Raw genomic sequence first — 20,046 nt, forward strand, 5'->3', positions numbered from 1 at the left:
TGGACTGGTGCTATGGCACCATCTGCTGTTGGAATTACCTATCTCCTGGCTTCTAGTGCATTGCCACAACCAGGATACACCCCAGATTACTTGTATTTGCATATACTCCGCAGCAACCATTTGTATTTAAATAATGCCTTTAACATAGTAAAATGTCCCTAGGTACTTCACAGGAGCAATAGCAAAGAGAATTTGACTCAAAACCACATAAGGAGCTGTAGAAGACCAAAGGCTTGGTTAATTAGGGAGCTTTTAACAAACATCTTAATAGAAGAGAGGAAATGAGAAAGATTTCAGGGGCAATTAAGGTATGGCTGTCAATGGTGTGGTGATGAAAAGAGGGGATTAGAGACGGAGGTGAGGCCAGGGACTGATTTGAACTCAAAGGTTGTTGCTAGACTGGGAGTTAGGTACCTGGCAGCAGAATTTTGGATGAGCTCAAGATTTTGAAGCATGAAAGAGGTCAGTTAGGAGAGCATAGGAATCACAGAATCTGAAGGCCACAAAGGCATGGACGAGCATATGGGCTGAAGCAACATTTCCCATCATGGTCCTTTACTTTGTCCATAACCTTTTCTCACTCACACTTTCATATTGTGTTCATTATCCCATATTCAGCGATTTATCTACACAACATTTAATGGGCATTCTAATTTCAATATGACCATCGTACAGAATCTCCTTGGTAGCATTCTCACCTCTTTAAGTCAACATTTCCAATTCTCACCTATCAGAAATATTCTGAATTCCCATCAGGAAGATTAGCATCAATAAATGTGACCAGCTTCATACTCTTTGGGTCACCTAAGGATGGGAACTTTCTCCAGATTTATTATTAAATGTTTTATTTACTGTTGAAACATTCTATATTACAGAGTGTTCCATCACAGATATTTAACTTCAACATATCAAAACTAGCATGTGGTCTCATCTCAGTGCCCACCCAGTTCCACTGACCGATCAAGCCTCTCGGTTGCTTTGATTCTCCTTTAGAAAGAACATAATCTTTCTGTGATGACCTAGCACGGTTAGCCAGGATGAAAGTAACTGAGAAGTCAGTAATGATCCAACCTGACAACGTGTGAACCATGGGGTTTAATACAAAATGCAGAGTGCAATAGAGGTTTCGTTCCTATTTTGTAAATTCAGGAGACCTGCATTTTACAACATATTGCGATTATTCATATGCCAGAATGATCATAGTTGTGCTGTTCTCTTATAATTTTATTTTAATAATTCTGTAATTATGTCATGAATATTCTTTGTTTTATTTGTATTGTCATTGTAATTCAGTATCTGCAACCATGATAATTGTTCAATAAACCAATCATCTCTCTGTCTTACCAATCTGGTTAATCTATCTGATTCTTCTATCAATCTCTAAATGGTATTGTTGATCTAAAGTACTCCAGATCTACTACATTTAAAATCTAGACCAATATATTTAAAAGCCCCCAAATCTGGCTCCCAGTTTTATGATTAGCACATTTCTCAAATTCCACTGTACCACTCCATAAAAAATCACCATCATGCCTGAAAGTTTTTTTCTGACACTGGATCTAGTTGTTCTGTTGGAGCTGATGGCTGGCTACCTCTGCTGTTCCTTCGATCTGGACTGCCTCAGTCAGACAGGAGGATCTCTCCTTCACATCCATTGGGGAAAATACCTCCTGAGCTGCCTGGAAGAGAGGCATTGCTGAACTCTGGGGCTCCGCTCTGTCCATCCAGTGCCATTCCCCTGCCGACATCTACTCCACTTTCATCATTGAAAGTTATAACCACTAGAGATAAAAGGTGTTGGTGTGACCAGTGGTGGATCTAGATCTTACTAAGATGCTTTGAGCTTTGCAGCTGAAGACTACTGTTCATTGTATGGTGGGTCCTCACAGCTGCAGGCACAACAAGTCAGAAAGATTTACCACACTACAGGCAGATCCGGCTGCTGCTCGAAAATGGTGCTAGCAGCTGTGCTGTCATCACCCGACGCCAAGATCATCGTAAACTTGCCCACCTCCAGCATTTGATTGGATGTGCCCTGTACCTCTACCTCTTTGGCCATTCGCTACATTATTGTGTTCACCTGGCTGCTCTCACTTCTGATGGCAATGCTGCCCACTTCTGGGTCCACCACTGGCACCTGCACTATCAATATTAAATTCTGCTCAGTGTGCCTGTTGCTCACTGGCCCCTATTAAATCTCCCTGATTTTTTAATTAATTCGTTCATGGGCTGTGAACCTGTGTTGGTTACAGTTCAGTCAGTCTGGTGAGTTTTTCATAATGTGGAGTTGCCAGCGTTAGACTGGGGTAAATACAGTAAGAGTTTTAACAACACCAGGTTAAAGTCCAACAGGTTTATTTGGTAGCAAATGCCATTAGCTTTCGGAGCGCCGGAACAGCGCTCCGAAAGCTAATGGCATTTGCTACCAAATAAACCTGTTGGACTTTAACCTGGTGTTGTTAAAACTCTTACTGAGTTTTTCATAGTCATACATAGGTTAACTGTGCAAATATACAATGGGGGTGATTCTCTGGGAGATATAATCAGGGTTCACGTCCAATGAGGGAGTGAACCTTATTACCATTCATTTAAATAGATTTTAACATGCAAAGTCAGCTTGATGGCGAATTTGGGGGGGTGGGGGTGCGTGTGGGTGCTCAAAGGCCATTGTAGCCTCCGGGTGGTTGGCAACATGGCAGACCTTGGCACCCTTTAATTTCACAGTGAGATCAGGACGCTCTTGAGCTCTGTGAAGCTGAGCTTGCCAGAATGCCTAGGCTCTACACTTGACAATGATGGTGTAAAGCACCACACCCCCACTTTTGAAAAAAATGGCAACATGTGGGAAGATCTCATCAGGAAACCTGTGCACCGGTTTCCAACTGAGCCTGAGCTTTTGCCATTTTTCGGAGAATTCTGCCCAATAGAGGGTAACAGAAGGGAACTGTTTCCATCCTGGCTGGTACACATGGCTCTACCCAACACTAAATTACCCTGAATGTGGGTCATATGCTCTCTTATATCACAATGTGGGCCATACTGTACTCAGTCCTATGTTAACCCTACATGTGTCAGACCCTTATACAGTGCTGTTAGAAGGGAGTTCTAGGATTTGGCCCAGCAACAGTGAAGGAACAGTACAAAAAATTCCAAGTTAAGTTGTGTGTGACTTGGAGGAGAATTTGCAAGTGGTGATGTCCCCTGCTGCCCTTGTATTTCTAGCTAGGAGAGGTCGCAAATTTGGAAGATGTTGTTTTGGGAAGTTTGGGAAATGTGGGTCACTGATAAGCAATCACCAAGTACCTATTGAGGTATTTAAGATGATTAAAGATTTTGATAGGGTAGAGAGAGACTCTGTATTTCTGGTGGGGGAGTCTAGGAGAAGGAGGCTGAACCTTAAAATGAAAGCTAGGTTGTAGAAAGGTGATGTCAGGGAGCATGTCTTCACACAAACTGGAGGTCTGGAACTCTCTTTTCTCCAACAAAGCTGGTGAGGTGAGCTTTCCATTGGAAATTTGAAATCTGATTTTTTTTAGCCAAGGGTATTAGGAGATATGGAATTATGGTGGGCAAATGAAACCTCAGATTTTGTAAGATTTAGATCACTAATTGAGTGATGAAACATACTTTCAGGGGCAGAATGAAGAGGTGGGTGCTGAATGACTCATGGCAGAAAGTTGTTGCTTCTCAGAGCAAGTATTGGCCTGAAATAAACTTATAAATCCAACTTTCAACTGACATTATGAGAAAATCATAGCCACCCTGATTGGGGAATATTTGATACATAAATCAGAATTTCATGCTTTCTTTGGATTGGAAATGAAATTAAAATAGTTTAGTCTGTTCGAAGTTGGTGTAATTAAACAGTAAGGATTTGACCCTTGGAATTCTATTTTGTGAGGGTGAATGGTTTGTTCAATTGGGATTCTATATACCGGACGAATTTTCCACCAAAGTCGAACGCACTGGTTCACATTATATTCAATCTACCATGATCTTGCACACTCATTCAGATTGTTTAAATCTTTTGAAGCCTCATTTGCATCCTCCTCACAATTTATGTTCCCACCTAGTTCTGTGTCATCAGCAAATTTGGAAAAATTACATTTGGTCCCCACATCCAAATCATTGATATAGATTGTGAACAGCTATGGCCCCAGCACTGATCCACTAGTAACAACCTGCCATTCTGAGAATGACCCATTTATCCCTACTCTGTTTTCTGGAAGTAATTTGAAGAGTGTTTGGTTTATTGGTATTATATAGTGAGGATGATTTGCAAAGGGTGTTTATTTTATCTGAACGTCGTGGTACTATCACTGGACTAGTAATCCATAGGTCTAGCTCCAGGACATGGTTCAAATCCCACCACGGCAGCTGGTGGAAATTAAATTGATTGAATAAAATCTGGAATATAAAGCTAGTCTCAGTCGTGGTGACCATGAAACTATCATTGATTGCCATTAAAAAACCCATCTGGTTCACTAAGTCTTTTAGGGAAGGAAATCTGCCATCCTTACCTAGCCTGGCCTACATGTGACTCCAATTCCACAGCAATGTTGTTAATTGCCCCCTAAAATGGCTTTGCAAGCCTCTCAGTTCAAGGGCAATCAGGGATGGGCAACAAATGCTGGTCTTGCCAGTGATGACCACTTCCCATGAATGAATAACTCGAAATAAAACACAGTTGGGTGATTGGGTTATATGCCTGTTTTGTAAAGTAATGTAGTTGACTCTCAAATGCCCTCTGAAATGTGTGGTAGTTAGGGATGGGCAATAAATGCAGGCTCAGCCAGTAACACCCACACCCCGTATATAATTCTTTTAAAAAATGCCTATTTTGTGTCTGCGTTTATCTGGAGCTTTCCAGATACCGTTTTCCATAGAGTTCCCAGATTTATAAAAATAAACTCAGGCTGAGAGAACATCGTTCAATTAAAAGGTTTTTAATTGATTTGGGGCAACATTGCTTCATAGCCACGGAATAAGAAAGAAAGGTTACAACTCACCAGATAGAATGGGCATTGTAACAGATCATCTAAACAGGAGGCTGCACAACTGTCTATAAAATCGTAAAAGTGGGCTGAGGGGAAGAAACTAAAAACAACTCACGTATGACGCAAATAAAAAAGACTTTCATGGCCAGCAGAAGGTTAATTATCAGACTGCCAGTTTGGGAGAACTGTCATTTGGATATTCAATTTTGGCTTTGAGAGTTTTTTTCTACTCCTTATTGAAAGGATTGACTCTTCCTGTGGAATTGGTGCCAGAAATGCTAATATTCTAGCATCTCATCCACCTGGGAGCCTGAGCATTACATATTAGCAAGATATTCAACCTTGAGGCAGATCCCAGCCAAACCTGATCCTGTTCGTACATTCAAACACAAACATTTTCTAAAGGATTCACTGAATTGGAGCCTTGCCCTTTTATTTTTTAGACCTCTCTAGCTCAGAATTACTTACTCAAGTACTGCCCTGGCTGCAGACAGCATAGATATAGGACAAAAGCTGAGACTGTCATATAGGACAAAAGCTGAGACTGTCCTGACGATTGTGGTTCGTTAGGACATCAGGTGATGTTTTTACCTATTGAGCTATCTGTCAATTATTAGCTAGTAACATAACAGATGTTACAGTTTTATGGCACACTTACATTTCTAAATCAATTGCATGTTTAAAATAATGGCCCCAGAATACCACCAGCTGATAAGTTTCCTATTCATATCCACTATGTCAGCATTGGCTAAATGTGCAATTTGGCAATAGGGAGTTGTGGATAAATGATGTGGCTAACGCTCTGACCAGGAGGTGCCAATGTTTCACCAATCCTCTACATACATATGACTGCATTACTGATAGATAGTTAATTCACAAATACTGGAAAATATCAAGCAGCATGATGTTCTGGTCAGACCACACCTTAAATACTGTACCCAATTCTGGCCACCAAGACACAAGGGAGAGACACTCCAGCATTAAAGGAAGTATCACAGAAATGATCTTCAGTGTCAGTTATTAGGAATGACTGAAAAAATTCAGAAAAGGAGGTGCCCGAGAAAGGAATCGACAATAATCAAATGTATTGAAATATATTATCTGGAACAAAGTTGAACAGTGGGAGAATGACCAGAGGGCATAAGTTCAAATTAGTAAATAGCAAATTTAGGATTGCTGTGGAGCAGTTTATCATCACAATGAGTGATCAATACTTGGAATGGACTGCTGATAGACTAGTGTAAAATAAGTTTATTTATTAGTGTCTCAAGTAGGCTTACATTAATTACCGTGAAAATCTCCTGGTCACCACACTCTGGTGCCTGTTTGGGTACACTGAGGGAGAATTTAGCATGGCCAATGCACCTAACTAAAAATCTTTTGGACTGTGGGAGGAAACCGGAGCACCAAGAGGAAACCCACGCAGAGACAGGGAGAATGTGCAGACTCTGCACAGACAATGACCCAAGCCGGGAATCGAATCTGGGTCCCTGGCACTGTGAGGCAGCAGCGCTAACCACTGTGCCACCATGCCACCCAAGTAATTTAACAAGCAATGGGATGCTGTTGGACTGTAATGATTATATTTACATCACTGATGCTGAGGAAGTGTAATTGTTATATCACTGACCCATGACAGATCGTAATGATTATATGTATACCCCTGAGTACTGACAAGACTGCAATAGTTATACTTATATTACAGGCCTCTGACAGACTGTGACAGGTATATTTATATCACTGACACTGACAGAGTGTGATGGTTATATCACTGACTCATGTCAGATTGTAATGATTATATTTACATCACTGACTGTTGACAGACTGTAATGGTTATATTTATATCACTGACTACTGACAAGACTGTAATGGTTATATTTATATTACTGGCCTCTGACATACTGTAATGGTTATATTTATATCACTGATCCCCCCCACAGAGTGTATTGGTTATATCACTGACCCTTGACAGAACAGAATGATTATCTTTACATCACTGACTTCTGACAGACTGTAATGGTTATGTTTATCTCACTGACTCTTAACAGACAGTAATAATTACGTTTATATCATTGACTCCTGACAGACTGTAATGATTATGTTTATATCACTGAATCCTGACAGACTGTAATGATTATGTTTATATCATAGAAACCCTACAGTGCAGAAGGAGGCCATTTGGCCCATCGAGTCTGCACCGACCACAATCCCACCCAGGCCCTATCCCCACATATTTACCCTCTAATCCCTCTAACCTACGCATCCCAGGACTCTAAGGGGGAATTTTTATAACCTGGCCAATCAACCTAACCTGCACATCTTTGGACTGAATATCACTGAATCCTGACAGACTGTAATAGCTATGTTTATATCACTAGCCTCTGAGAAAACCATAGAATCCCTACAGTGCAGCAGGAGGCCATTCGGCCCATCGAGTCTGCACTGACTCTCCGAAAGTTTTTACATCATCAATAATCGTCGTGTCCATACCAAAAGATGCCTCCATGAGTGTCATTTTTAAATGTTGAGACTTGCTGTTTGCCAGGTACTTTATTCTTGTTGACATACTGGTTGAAGAGAAGCAGATCAGCTGTTTGTTACCTTGTTTAACAAGATGATCAGATCATTACATCCAAAAGATCAGGCCTTTTCTGACTTTTCTCAAACCCAAGCTATTTTCTCACTATACCTCTCTCTTTACTCTGAAGAATCGTTTGCAATTGTCTCTTTGGTGCCCTGGCCTGTAACTGATTCCCAACTCTATTATCCTTTGGATGATGAGGTTCCACCTAATGTCCCTTTGAACTTACTGCGCTTTAAATGTGACGCCCTTGGGATTTGAATCCTTTGCGCCATTGAGCAATTTACTCCGATGACTTTTAAACTTGACCCTGCTTTCCTTCCCAACCATGGTCTTTGTTGGGGGGGATGGTGGGGAGGAGGTAGAGCCCGGAGCAAGCCAGATTATGTTCTCATTGGGAATGAGAGGAGATCTGGGATGCCCAGCAGCAGATGGATAGATTCCAGCATGGGCTCCGAGATCCAGGTCTGTCTTGTACATTTAACATCACATGAATTCTGGAATCTTCGGAGACTGGAGTGAAAAACAGTGATTTAAAAAACCCCTTAAATTAACTGTCTTTTGGATAATTGACATTCTGCTGCAAATCTCAGGCTTACCTTTGGCAAACAACGGCATTTACCAAGATTCAAAGGACTTTTATATATATTACAGTATATATATATATATCTAATATATTATCTGTTGCATTAAAATGCTGAGCGGGGGAGATATATAGAAAATAATGGACAGTCACTGTGAGTGAGTTTGCACCACACAGCTTCAATGTCCATCCCTTGTGGATTTTCTTAATCTGCAATACAAGCACATTTGTGGTTTCAGGACACCCTGCACATGCACTGGGGTAGATTGACATTGGTTAGGGGTGTGGTGGAGGAGAGGGAGAGTGGATGGGTGGGTTGGATGATGTAGGGTGATGTACTCTTTGTTAAAGAGGTCCTCCCTACAGCGGTTCCGTGCACAAAATCATCTCCAGCTCCCTTCGATACAGCTTCCCACCGTGAGACAGGGACAAGATATTTTTCTTGTATGCAGTCAATTTCTTAATATCCATCTCCTAGGGTGAAAAAATAATAATAAATATTTAGATGTGGGTCATTTTTGTGATATATTTTGCAAATTTAATTGAATAACTGCTTTTAAATTTTGAGCACAAAGATGTGAAACATAGAAACATAGAAACATAGAAACCCTACAGTGCAGAAAGGGGCCATTTGGCCCATCAAGTCTGCACCGACCACAATCCCACCCAGGCCCTACCCCCATATCCACCTGCTAATCCCTCTAACCTATGCATCTCAGGACGCTAAGGGGCAATTTTAGCATGGCCAATCAACCTAACCTGCACATCTTTGGACTGTGGTAGGAAACCGGAGCACCCGGACGAAACCCACGCAGACACGAGGAGAATGTGCAAACTCCACACAGACTGTGACCCAAGCCGGGAATCGAACCCAGGTCCCTGGAGCTGTGAAGCAGCAGTGCTAACCACTGTGCTACCGTGCCGCCCCCACTGTGCTACCGTGCCGCTTCCGATTTTAGTTAACCAGTATCAACATCAAGCATTCCCAGGCCAGATATAAGCCAGGATAATGTTTTCACATTTCCACACCAGCCATCTTGTGCCTAATGTATTTCTGTTTTGGAATGCATCATGTTTTTGGCCCATGCAGTCTCAATCCAGCTCCTACAGCATTAAAACTTCCCTGAGTTCAATAGTGTTAGGCAATTTAGAGCCATTTGCAATTAAAAGGCCATAGTGTCACACCACTGCAGTTGGGGACCAATCTATACAGTAACTGCCCTGGGACTGATTGATTGATTCACGGACACTGTAGAGAGAGTTTTATTATGTATCTAATCTGTGCTATACCTGTTCTGGGAGTGTTGGACGTGGACAGTGTAGAGGGAGATTTACTCTATATCTAACCCCATGCTGTACCTGTCCTGGGAAGTGTTTGATGGAACAGTGTAGAGGAACTTTACCCTGTGTCTGACCCTGTGCTGTACCCTCCTGGGATTGTTTGATGGGGAAAATGTAGAGGGAGATTTACTCTGTATCTAACCCTGTGCTGTACTTGACCTGTGAGTGTTTGATGGGGACAGTGTAGAGGGAACTTTACCCTGCGTCTAATCCTGAGCTGTACGCTCCTGGGAGTGTTTGATGGGGACAGTGGGAGGGGGAGCTTTACTCTATATTTAACCTGTGCTGTACCTGCCCTGGCAGTTTTTTTATGGGGTCAGTGTAGAGGGATCTTTACTTAACCATGTGCTATACTTGTCCTGTGAGTGTTTGATGGGGACAGTGTAGAGGGAACTTTACCCTGCGTTTAACCCTGTGTTGTACTCTCCTGGGAGTGTTTGATGGGGACAGTGGGAGAGGGAGCTTTACTCAGTATTTAACCTGTGCTGTACCTGCCCTGGAAGTATTTGATGGAATATTAAGTGCAAAAATTGTTTGATTTCCCCATATTGATGGCCTTCACTTTAATGAGCAAGCAGAAAGAGTCCCACATTCCCTATCTGTGAATGATGTACTCCTGAACCCACCTTTTTATTTCTCTCATATAAATCTTTCAGTAATGCATCCAGTTCATTACTATCAATGTAGCCATTTCCATCCTGTGAAAGCAGACAGAACATACCAAGTAAATCCAAATGAAAAATAATGGAATCAATTTAATTCCATCCCCCCAGATAAATAATTAGGACAGCCTGCTAATTAAGCAATGATTGTTCTCTAAAGGTAAGTGAGATGCTACAAAAATAATGAAAGAACAAAACTAAACGCTCTGTATCTAAATGCATGTAGCATTAGAAACAAACCAGATGAGCTAATAGTGCACATAGAAATGAATGAGTATGATCTGATAGCTATTACAGAGACATAGCTACAGGATGACACAAATTAGGACCTGAATAATGAAGGGTATGTGACATTTTGGAAGGACAAGAAGTTTTTAAAAAGTGATGAGCTGGCTTTGTTAATTAATGGTACTAGCACATTTGAGAGGGATGACCTAAGTTCAGGAAACCGGAATGTAGAAGCAGTTTGAATTGAGGTGAGAAATGAGAAAGACAAGCAGTCACTTGTGGGAGTGGTTTACAAGCCGCCTAATTGTAACCACATGGTAGGACAGAGTATAAACGAAGAGATAATGGGGGCTTGTCAGAAAGTCATGGCGATAATCATGGGGAATTTTAATCTACATGTAGATTGAAAAAAATAAGTTGGGCAAAGGTAGCGTAGATGAGTTCATAGAATGTTTATGAGATAGTTTCTAGACAGCACGGGGGCTGTCCCAGCCTTCCCTTAGCACGGAGGGCCGGGAGAATCGTGTGTCAGCCAATTCGCAGGATTCCCATGAGTATTCACGCCATGATTGTGCCTACCAGGCCCAGATTTCAGCCGGCATCCGTGTGGCGTCGGAAATAAGCTGGGAGGCGGGGCTAGTACTTAAATAGCCTTTAAAATACAATTTAAATGTCATTAGCGGGCCCAAGACTAAATTCTCCAGGGCCGCTAGCATCTCCCACCCGGCCAGGAGTGTTTCACTCCAGCGGAGTTCAGACTAGCTCCCCACTCTCAGAGAACTAGCGGGACGACCCTGCTGGAGTGAAGGGGGGCAATTGGGACTCTCCAGGGGGTCGGCGGTTGTGGCCTCTGGGCATGGGCACCCTGGCAGTGCCAGCCTGTACCCCCGGCACTGCCCAAGGGGCAAAGTGCCTATTCCTAGGGGGCACCTTGGCACTGCCCACCGGGATGGGGCATTGCCAAGGGGGCGATCTGTGGGGGTGGAGGGTTCTGCTGCCACTCTGTCATTGCAATCGATGGAGGCAGGAGGGAGGCCAGTGTTTAAGGTGACCGGGGAGGGACTGGGGGTGGTCTGCTGGGGTTTGGGGGGGGGGGGGGGGGGTGTGGGGGGGGGGGGGGGTGAGGGGGGGGGGTGGGGGGGGCGGTGGGGGGGGTGGGGGGGTGGGGGGGGGGTGTGGGGGGGGGGTGGGGGTGGGGGGGGGGGGGGGTGGGGGTGGGGTGGGGGGGGGGGGGGTGGGGGGGGTGGGGTGGGGGGGGGTGGGGTGGGGTGGGGGGGGTGGGGGGGGGGGTGGGGTGGGGGGGGTGGGGGGGGGTGGGTGGGGGGGGGGTGGGGGGGTGGGGTGGGGGGGGGGGGTGGGGGGGTGGGGTGGGGGGGGGTGGGGTGGGGTGGGGGGGGGGGGTGGGGGGGGGGGGGGTGGGGGGGGGGGTGGGGTGGGGGGGGTGGGGGGGGGGGTGGGTGGGGGAGGGGGTGGGGGGGGGGGGTGGGTGGGGGAGGGGGTGGGGGGGGGGGGTGGGTGGGGGAGGGGGTGGGGGGGGGGGGTGGGGGCGGGCGGCGGGTGGCTGGAGATCGGGGCGCTCCAGGGCGGGAGGGGCTCAGGGCTGGCCCAGGAATGGTCGTTGGGGCTGCGATCGGACCAGTGATCGAGTTGACCAGCAAACTGCAGGCTGACAGATAGGGGCCACTGCGCTTGTACAGAGGCCCGGAAGTGTCAGCCTCCGGCATGAATCGGTCCCGCCTCCCGAGCTCTTAATGATATTCCTGATTGTGACCTCTGCGTTGCACAGAGTGTGGGAGATTCTTGTCTGAAATCACACTGAAAAAAACCCAGCGTGATTTACACCAGTTTTCCCGCGAATTCGACACTTAGAACTTTTTTGAGAGAATTGCAGCCCATATTCTGTGCCAGCCAGAGGACAGGCGATACTAGATCTGTTATTGGGCAATGAGATGGGATTCATGGATAACCTCATAGTTAAGGCCCCCCCTGGTAGTGGTGCTAATAATGTGATTGAATTTTACACTCAGTTCAAGGGAAAGAAGAGTGGGTCCAGGTCCTTTTTAAACTTAAAAAAAAGGACAATTATGAGGGCATGAAAGTGGAGATAGCTAACTTGAACTGGCAAATACTCTCAATGGAGGTTCAGTAAGATAAGTAAGTTTAAGTTTATTTATTAGTCACAAGTAGGCATACATTAACACTACAATTAAGTTACTGTGAAAATCCTCTAATCGCCACACTTCAGCGCCTGTTCAGATACATTGAGGAAGAATTTAGTACAGCCAATGCACCTAACCAGCATGTCTTTCGGACTGTGGGAGGAAACCAGAGCACACGGTGGAAACCCACACAGACATGGGGTCAACATGCAGACTCCACGTTGACAGTGACCCAAGCCGGGAATTGAACCCAGTTCCCTGGCGCTATGAGGTAGCAGTGCTAACCACTGTGCCACCCCAAACATCTAAAGGGATATTTCATAATACACAGAGTAGACACATACCCATGAGAGAGAAAATTTCCAAGGGGAGGGGCTGTTATCCATGGTTAACTAAAAAAGTTAAAGACAGTATAAAACTTAAAGAAAAAGCATATATTTGCACAAAGATGTGTGGCAGGTCAGAAGTTTGGAAAGAATATAAAGAACATTAAAGAATGACAAAAAGGTTTATAAGGAGAGAAAAACTAGAGTACGAGAGAAAGCTAGCCAGGAATATAAAGATGGATAGTAAAGAGTTTTATGGATATTTAAATTTAAAAAAAGAGTTATCATCTGGAGAATTGATAATGGAAGGTAGGGCTATGGCAGATGAATTAAACAGGGATTTTGCATCTGTCTTCACTACGGAGGACATATAATGATTTGGATGAAGGGACTGAGAGTATGGTTGCTAAATTTGCTGATGGCACAAAGATAGATAAATAAGTAAATTGTGAAGGGGACGTAAGGAGGCTACAATGGGACAGAGATAGGTTAGATGAGTGGGCAAAAATACTGCAAATAGAGTGTAATGTGGGCAAATGTGAAATTGTCCATTTTGGCAGGGAGCATTAAAAAAATGCTTATTATTTAAATGATGAGAAATTGCAGAATTCTGAAGTGCAGAGGGATCTGGATGTCCTAGTGCATGAATCATTAAAGGCTTTTAAAAAACTCAATCATAGGTGTGGGTATTGCTGGATGGGCCAGCATATTTTGCCCATTTCAAATGACATTTAAGAATCAACGACATTGTTGTGGATCTGGAATTACATGTAGGCCAGACCGGGTGAAGATGGCAGATTTCCTTCCCTAAAGGGCATTAGTGAACCAGATGGGGTTTTTTTTTTTTTTACAACAATCGACAATGGTTTTATTCATTTCAGATTTTTTATTGGATTTAAATTTCACCATCTGCCATAGTTGGATTCAAAGCCTGGACTCCAGGGCATTACCCTAGGTCTTTGGATTACTAGTCCACTGAAAATACCACTATGCCACTGTCTCCCTGGGTACAAATAGAATGTTGTCATTTATTGTGAGGGGAATTGATTACAAAGGTGGGGAAGTTATGTTTCAGTTGTATAACACATTGGTGAGAGCACACCAGGAGTACTGTGTACAGTATTGGTTTCCTTATTTAAGGAAATATGTTAGAAGCTATTCAGAGAAGGTTTACTAGACTAATACCAGGAATGGGTGGATTATCTTGTGACACAAAGTTGGAGGAGTTAGGTTTGTATCCACTAGAGTTTGGAAAAGAGGTGACTTGATTGAAACTTTTAAGATCTTGAGGGATATTGACTCTTGTGGGAGAATCTAGAACTAGGGATCACTGTTTAAAAATAAGGGGTCATGGTTGGCACGGTGGCACAGTGGTTAGCACTGCTGCTTCACAGTGCCAGGGACCCAGGTTCAATTCCCAGCTTGTGTCACTGTCTGTGCAGAGTCTGCATGTTCTCCGTGGGTGCCCTCCGAGTGCTCCGGTTTCCTTCCACAGTCTGAAAGACGCGCCGGTTAGGTGCACCGGCTGTGCTAAATTCTGCCTCAGTGTACCCGAACAGGTGGCGGAGTGTGGCGACTAGGGGACTTCCACAGTAACTTCATTGCAGTGTTAATGTAAGCCTATTTGTGACGCTAATCAATACATTTTAATTTTTAAATCTCATTTAAGACAGAGGTGAGGAGAAAAGTTTTCTCTCGGAGGGTCATGACTCTCTGGAATTTTCTTCCTCAAAAGGCAGTGGAAGCAGAATCTTTGAATATTTTTAAGGCAGAGCTAGATAGATTCCTGATTAAGTGGTGGGTGAAAGATTATCGGGAGTCGGCAGGAATGTGGGGTTGAGGTTATAATCAGATCAGCCATGATCTTATTGAATGGGCGGAGCAGGCTCAAGGGGCTGAGTGGCCTATTCCTGCTCGTAATTCATATGTTCATGTGTATGAGCCCATGGGGCTGTACATCTGGAAAAACTCACCTGTCTTCAGCAGGAAAGGAGAAAATTAGGAAAAAAAATCTTAATTTGTTAAAATGAAATGTCTGTGATAGGCCATGCGGATCCAAGTGAATTCCTTCAATAGGATGTGACATTAACACTGAGGTGATAGTTACCCTGTCATAAAAAGTGAAGATTGCATTGAACTCTTCTGCGCTCAGTTTCATACCCTGCAAATACAAAAATCTAAATTAGCAACATGATTAAGCAGTGTATATTTATAATAAGACCATAATATCCATCCTGTCTGTTTCAATGTGTTTTCAGACTTCAGCTTTTCTATTGAAGGGTGAAGTCCTTTCTTCAAAAGTGTTTCTTCTCTCATTATTCATTGGTCTCCCTGAGCCCACCGCTAGGTGTCGATAGGTGAGTCTTGGGGCTGAGACATCCCAGGACTCTATATTTATTCTGAATATCTGTTCTGGCCTTGACAACAGTAAATGGGGTGCAAGTCTAGCTGGAGCAGGAGACTCCAGGTGAAGAGCAGCTATCATGATGACAAATATGATACGTACTCCTCTTGAGCTCCTTTCTTGCCTACTCTATTTCTGTGAGTGAATGAGGGACGATGTGGAGGTGTCTGATCCAGAACTCCATGCAGGATCTCTCTCACCCAACACTTCCAAACTTGTCAAGCTCCACCAGCTTCCTGTGTCTCACTGAGTGCATGTAAAGATCTTTCTTTCACTTTTAAACTTTTTGGCCCACTCTACTGAAGTGATTCTCTCTGCTCACACCTTTGCTCCTCAGGTTCTGAGCCCACTCCTGCTCAGCCCAGTTACTGTGGCAGCAACTCTCCAGTTAAAATCCCAACACCGCAACTTTCTGTTTCAACTACCACCCTAGCAAAACAAAAATGTTTCCTTTTCCTGCCTAGTGTTAGCCTTTCCCCATTTTGTTAAATACTTCTGTGTGAGGAGTACTGTAGGGATGCTATTGTACTGATGTTTTCTTCAGGTGGAGTGGTGGGGGAGGTAAAGGGGAATTGGGCTGCAGGATTGTCAGGGGGCTGGGGTGGAGTGGGGTGTGGGGAAGTTGTAATACTTCTCTAATAAGTATTTCCAAAGAAATAGGGAGCAGAATGACTGAAGCCACATTGCTTCTGGCTTGCTCAGTCTGAGAGAGATGTAAGTCGCATCAGCTTGCAGGTTTCAGACAACATTTTGGTTGATATTCCTATTTTCTTGCCATCTTTCCCACTTCAGGGTAACTGATCCATGTTGGAAGATTGCCATTTAAGTACCAGGCCAAGTGCACATAATGAGAACAGGTGCAAGAACTCTTTCAGTAGAACTGGATGGCCTCATTATGAATGTTTAGCTGAAAGCTCAGACTCTTGAAAGGTTTTCTTAGCAAGGGTTCTGTTTTGACAGCTGGAGATAACTGTTGACATTGCTTGATTGACATCTCTAAGTGCTTACGATAAATTGTTCATTCTGTGATCACTTTTGTCAATGTCTCAATATTTATTTGCATAAGATGAAATGGAGTGAAGTGTTTGAAGCCTCTGTTATTGATACTTTAATGCTCAGTTTGAGCATTTTAAGCCCTTTAAACCCTTTTAAAGGATTGTAGGAACAGCGGTCTTTTTTCAAAAACTTGTGAATGTGTGTATTTGTTTTCCGAGTGTTTCCACACGTCATTTTTACTATAGAGTTCACTGGGGTCAGTTTAGCTCAGTTAGCTGGACAACTGGTAAGTGATGTAGAGCAGGCTGAATTCCAGGCTGAGGTTATTCATGAAGATCCGTCTTCTCAACCTTGCCCCCTGCCTGAGGTGCAGTGATCCTGAGGTTAAATCACCACTAATCACAGGCTATGGTCATTTGGGACTATGGCAACTTTACTTAGAGTTCATTGGTTATGTATATAGTGCATATTGTATTCATGCACCATGAGTTGGCATGGGGGCTAGAAGGGGCCATGGGCTTGCGTGGGGGAAGTTAAGGGTTAGAAGGACAAACAGCCTTTCATACAATTGGGATGAAATCCAGAGAATTGAGATGGGCCTTCTAAACAGCCTGCCTCAACACTCAGCTACTTCTGTGGTTACCTGTGCTTCTGGGAGGAGCAGGCACAACTCCATCCCATATCCACTCTCCTGGAGTGAAAATTGCATCTTTCAGAGGCCCTTTCATTGGAGCAAAATTTCTTGACTTGAACGACCCATGTTGGTGGTGAAAATCTGGGCCAAGTAACAAACTTACACACAGACCATAGAATAATTGATGGGAAATAGAAAAATGCATTACAAGTATAGCAGGATTGGGATTGTATACATTGGAATTTTTACTCTGTATCCAATCTTGGGAGTATTTGATGGGGACAGTGTAGAAGGAGTTTTACTCTGTATCTAACCCCCTGCTGTACCTGTCCTGACAGTGTTTGAAAGCTGACAAAGAGTAGAAGTTTGAAATGTATTCCAACTGAGTACTGACTCTCACTTAGTTTAGTCCAAGAATCAATAATTGAAAAATACAACAACTAAAAATTAAATATAATGAAGCCCTGCCCTCCCATCCCCATGCCAATCCTAGCAATGGAATAGAGCCACAGGTTGGGAATGTCAAACTTCCTGTGTTTGAATTTTGTGATTTTTTAGAGTTATTCAGCCATTAAATTGGCCTCTGGTAATTTCAGTGACCATTTTGATCTTGGTGTTCACCTTGGTGATCAGACAATCATATAAAACATGCTGGCTAGCTCTATGAGAAGGAAATTGGGAGAGAATGGGAGGTAGTCAGAGGGAACAGAAAGACAGAGGCACAGAAAATATGAGGAAGAGAGGGACGAAAGTCAAAATATTGACTAAAAGTGACATGGAGCAGGGTCAAAACACACCTACATGGGCAGAGACACACACACACAGAGAAGCATAGAAACATAAAACAAGAGATTGAGAAAAGGTGAGACGCATGAACAGAGAGCAGAATAGACAGACACACACATATAGGAAGAAAGCCTGAGAATGAGTAAGAGAGAGAGAGGAGTATAGAGTATAAACATCTGGCATATAAAGGGTTTAACAACACCAGGTTAAAGTCCAACAGGTTTATTTGGTAGCAAAAGCCACACAAGCTTTCGGAGCTCTAAGCCCCTTCTTCAGGTGAGTGGGAATTCTGTTCCCAAACAGGGCATATAAAGAATATGCTCTGTTTGTGAACAGAATTCCCACTCACCTGAAGAAGGGGCTTAGAGCTCCGAAAGCTTGTGTGGCTTTTGCTACCAAATAATCCTGTTGGACTTTAACCTGGTGTTGTTAAACTTCTTACTGTGTTTACCCCAGTCCAACACCGGCATCTCCACATCATATAAAGGGTTAACATGGGACTGAATGCAGTGCTGCCCACACATTTGATGTAAGAGAGCAGATGATCTGTATCTAGGTGACAGTGTAGTGTTGGACAGAGCCGTGTGCACAAGCAAGCACAGATTCAACTCCTGCTCTGAACGTTTTTGTACCGATGTACATAGGTTCTGGTAGTTAATAAATACTTACTATTGAACTACCTAAGATGATGAAGACCTTAATAAGATCTACCGAACTATGCTCAATACCTTACAACAGAGAAGGCAGAAGGTGCACCACACAGAGAGAGCGAGAGAGACAGAAGGTCAGAGAGACATATAGAGACAAAAGAGGGACATAGACAGAGGGAGGCACAGAGACAAAGGGTGAAAGAGAGAAAGAGGCAGAAACAAGAGATGCAAATAATTGAGCAAATGGAGACACCTGCCAAAAAGGCAGAGGGAGGGAGGACAGGTATCGGGGCTGGCCGGAGGGAAGGTCGGGGCTGCCAGGGGGGATTAGGACTGCTGGTAGGGGGTGGGGTTGGGAGGGGGGGGGGGGCGGGGGTTGGGGGCTGTTTGGGGGGGGGGCGGGGGGTTGGGGGCTGGTCCGGAGACATCTGGGAGACCAGCGATTGGTTGGTGGAGGGTTGGAGGGGCTGCATTGCAGGGTCATGCAGCTGGCCAGCAATCGAGCTAGCCAGCAATCAGGAGGCCGCCAGTGTGGGGCCACTGCCCATGCACCGATCTCGACACTGACGTATTGGTGCATGTGCAGTGGCCTGCTCAGTGCTGCTGACCTCTCCAGTGGGAATAGGCCTCACCCACTGATTTTTATTGTGATTCACGCTAGGGCACTCTGCAGTACTCAGAGTCTGGGAGATTCATTTTGAAAGTCCCATTGAAACAACAGCGGGAGTTATTCCAATTTTTATACAAATTCGGCACTTAAATCTTTTTGGGGAGAATCCCAGCCCATTTATTGCTTCTGAAGCCTGCAAACCGACATGTCTCACAGTCCCTTCTGTGTCCAGAAATAAACCGAATTCCCTCTTGACTCCATTTATTGTGTTTGTTTCAATGCATTTCCTGATAATCCATTCCATGTCCTTGCCTAATGTAGGGAGTAGTTCTGGGTGGACTTCATGGGTTATGAACATAGCAGGACTGATAGTGGCTGCTTATGGTTGGTCCCAAAATCCAATAGCATCAATCACCCACTCCCTCAAACATATATCCAATTCTCGTTTCCATTTTCTCATACTTCCCGCCTCCCCTGGGCCGTTCATTCCATAAAATCAACTTTGTGAAGATACTAAGTCTACAAAATTTCCCTCTGCTATATGTGAGCCTGTGTTTCCTGGTTCTAGAATTTGTGCTAATGTCATATTTACAACTCTGGTTCTATTTAACTATTCTGATATTTACCACCTCCCACAGAACCTTCTCACCTTTAGAATAATTAATTCCAGGCTCTTTAACCTCTCTATTTAGATCATGGGACTGAAACCAGTTTGGTTCCCTGCTGTGTACATGGATCAGAATTGTACACAGTACTCTGGCTGCATTACACCAGCTTTATACCTGCTGGGATTTCTCTGCTACCCCTTTGGCTACTACTCATCCCAATATCCAGCGAGCTTTTTGTACTGCTGCACAGATCTCTTAAAATTATTTTTAAATTGCATCCCTGGTTTTGAACTCCGCATCGGTATTAACAATGGGTCTGATTTTACCATCGTGTTGTGCCCGTTTTCGGGTGCGAAAACTTGGTAAAGTTGGGCGTGAGGCAAGTAGCACGATCTGTGCCCGCCTCCTGCCGATTCCCCCTTTACCGAGACCCGAAAATGGCCGTGATCGGGACCACGCCTGAATCTGCATGCATTTAAAT

The 20,046-nt window shown here is 44.0% G+C and overlaps 1 protein-coding gene across 4 annotated transcripts in view; it reads right to left on the reverse strand.

Moving 5' to 3' along the window:
* Positions 1-7,500: 7,500 nt before the first annotated feature.
* Positions 7,501-20,046, reverse strand: part of calb2a (calbindin 2a) — a 68,375-nt gene continuing 55,829 nt past the window's right edge. For all 4 annotated transcript variants that reach the window (XM_078210295.1, XM_078210297.1, XM_078210298.1 and 1 more), the window contains 3 exons: positions 14,985-15,038; positions 10,129-10,200; positions 7,501-8,635 (listed from right to left, as the gene is read on the reverse strand). In XM_078210295.1, the coding sequence (XP_078066421.1) occupies positions 8,522-8,635; positions 10,129-10,200; positions 14,985-15,038 (240 nt within the window). In that variant the 3' untranslated portion in view covers positions 7,501-8,521. The remainder of the gene's footprint in view (positions 8,636-10,128; positions 10,201-14,984; positions 15,039-20,046) is intronic.

The sequence above is a fragment of the Mustelus asterias genome, chromosome 4 (assembly GCF_964213995.1).
Source record: "Mustelus asterias chromosome 4, sMusAst1.hap1.1, whole genome shotgun sequence".
Lineage (NCBI taxonomy): Eukaryota > Metazoa > Chordata > Chondrichthyes > Carcharhiniformes > Triakidae > Mustelus > Mustelus asterias.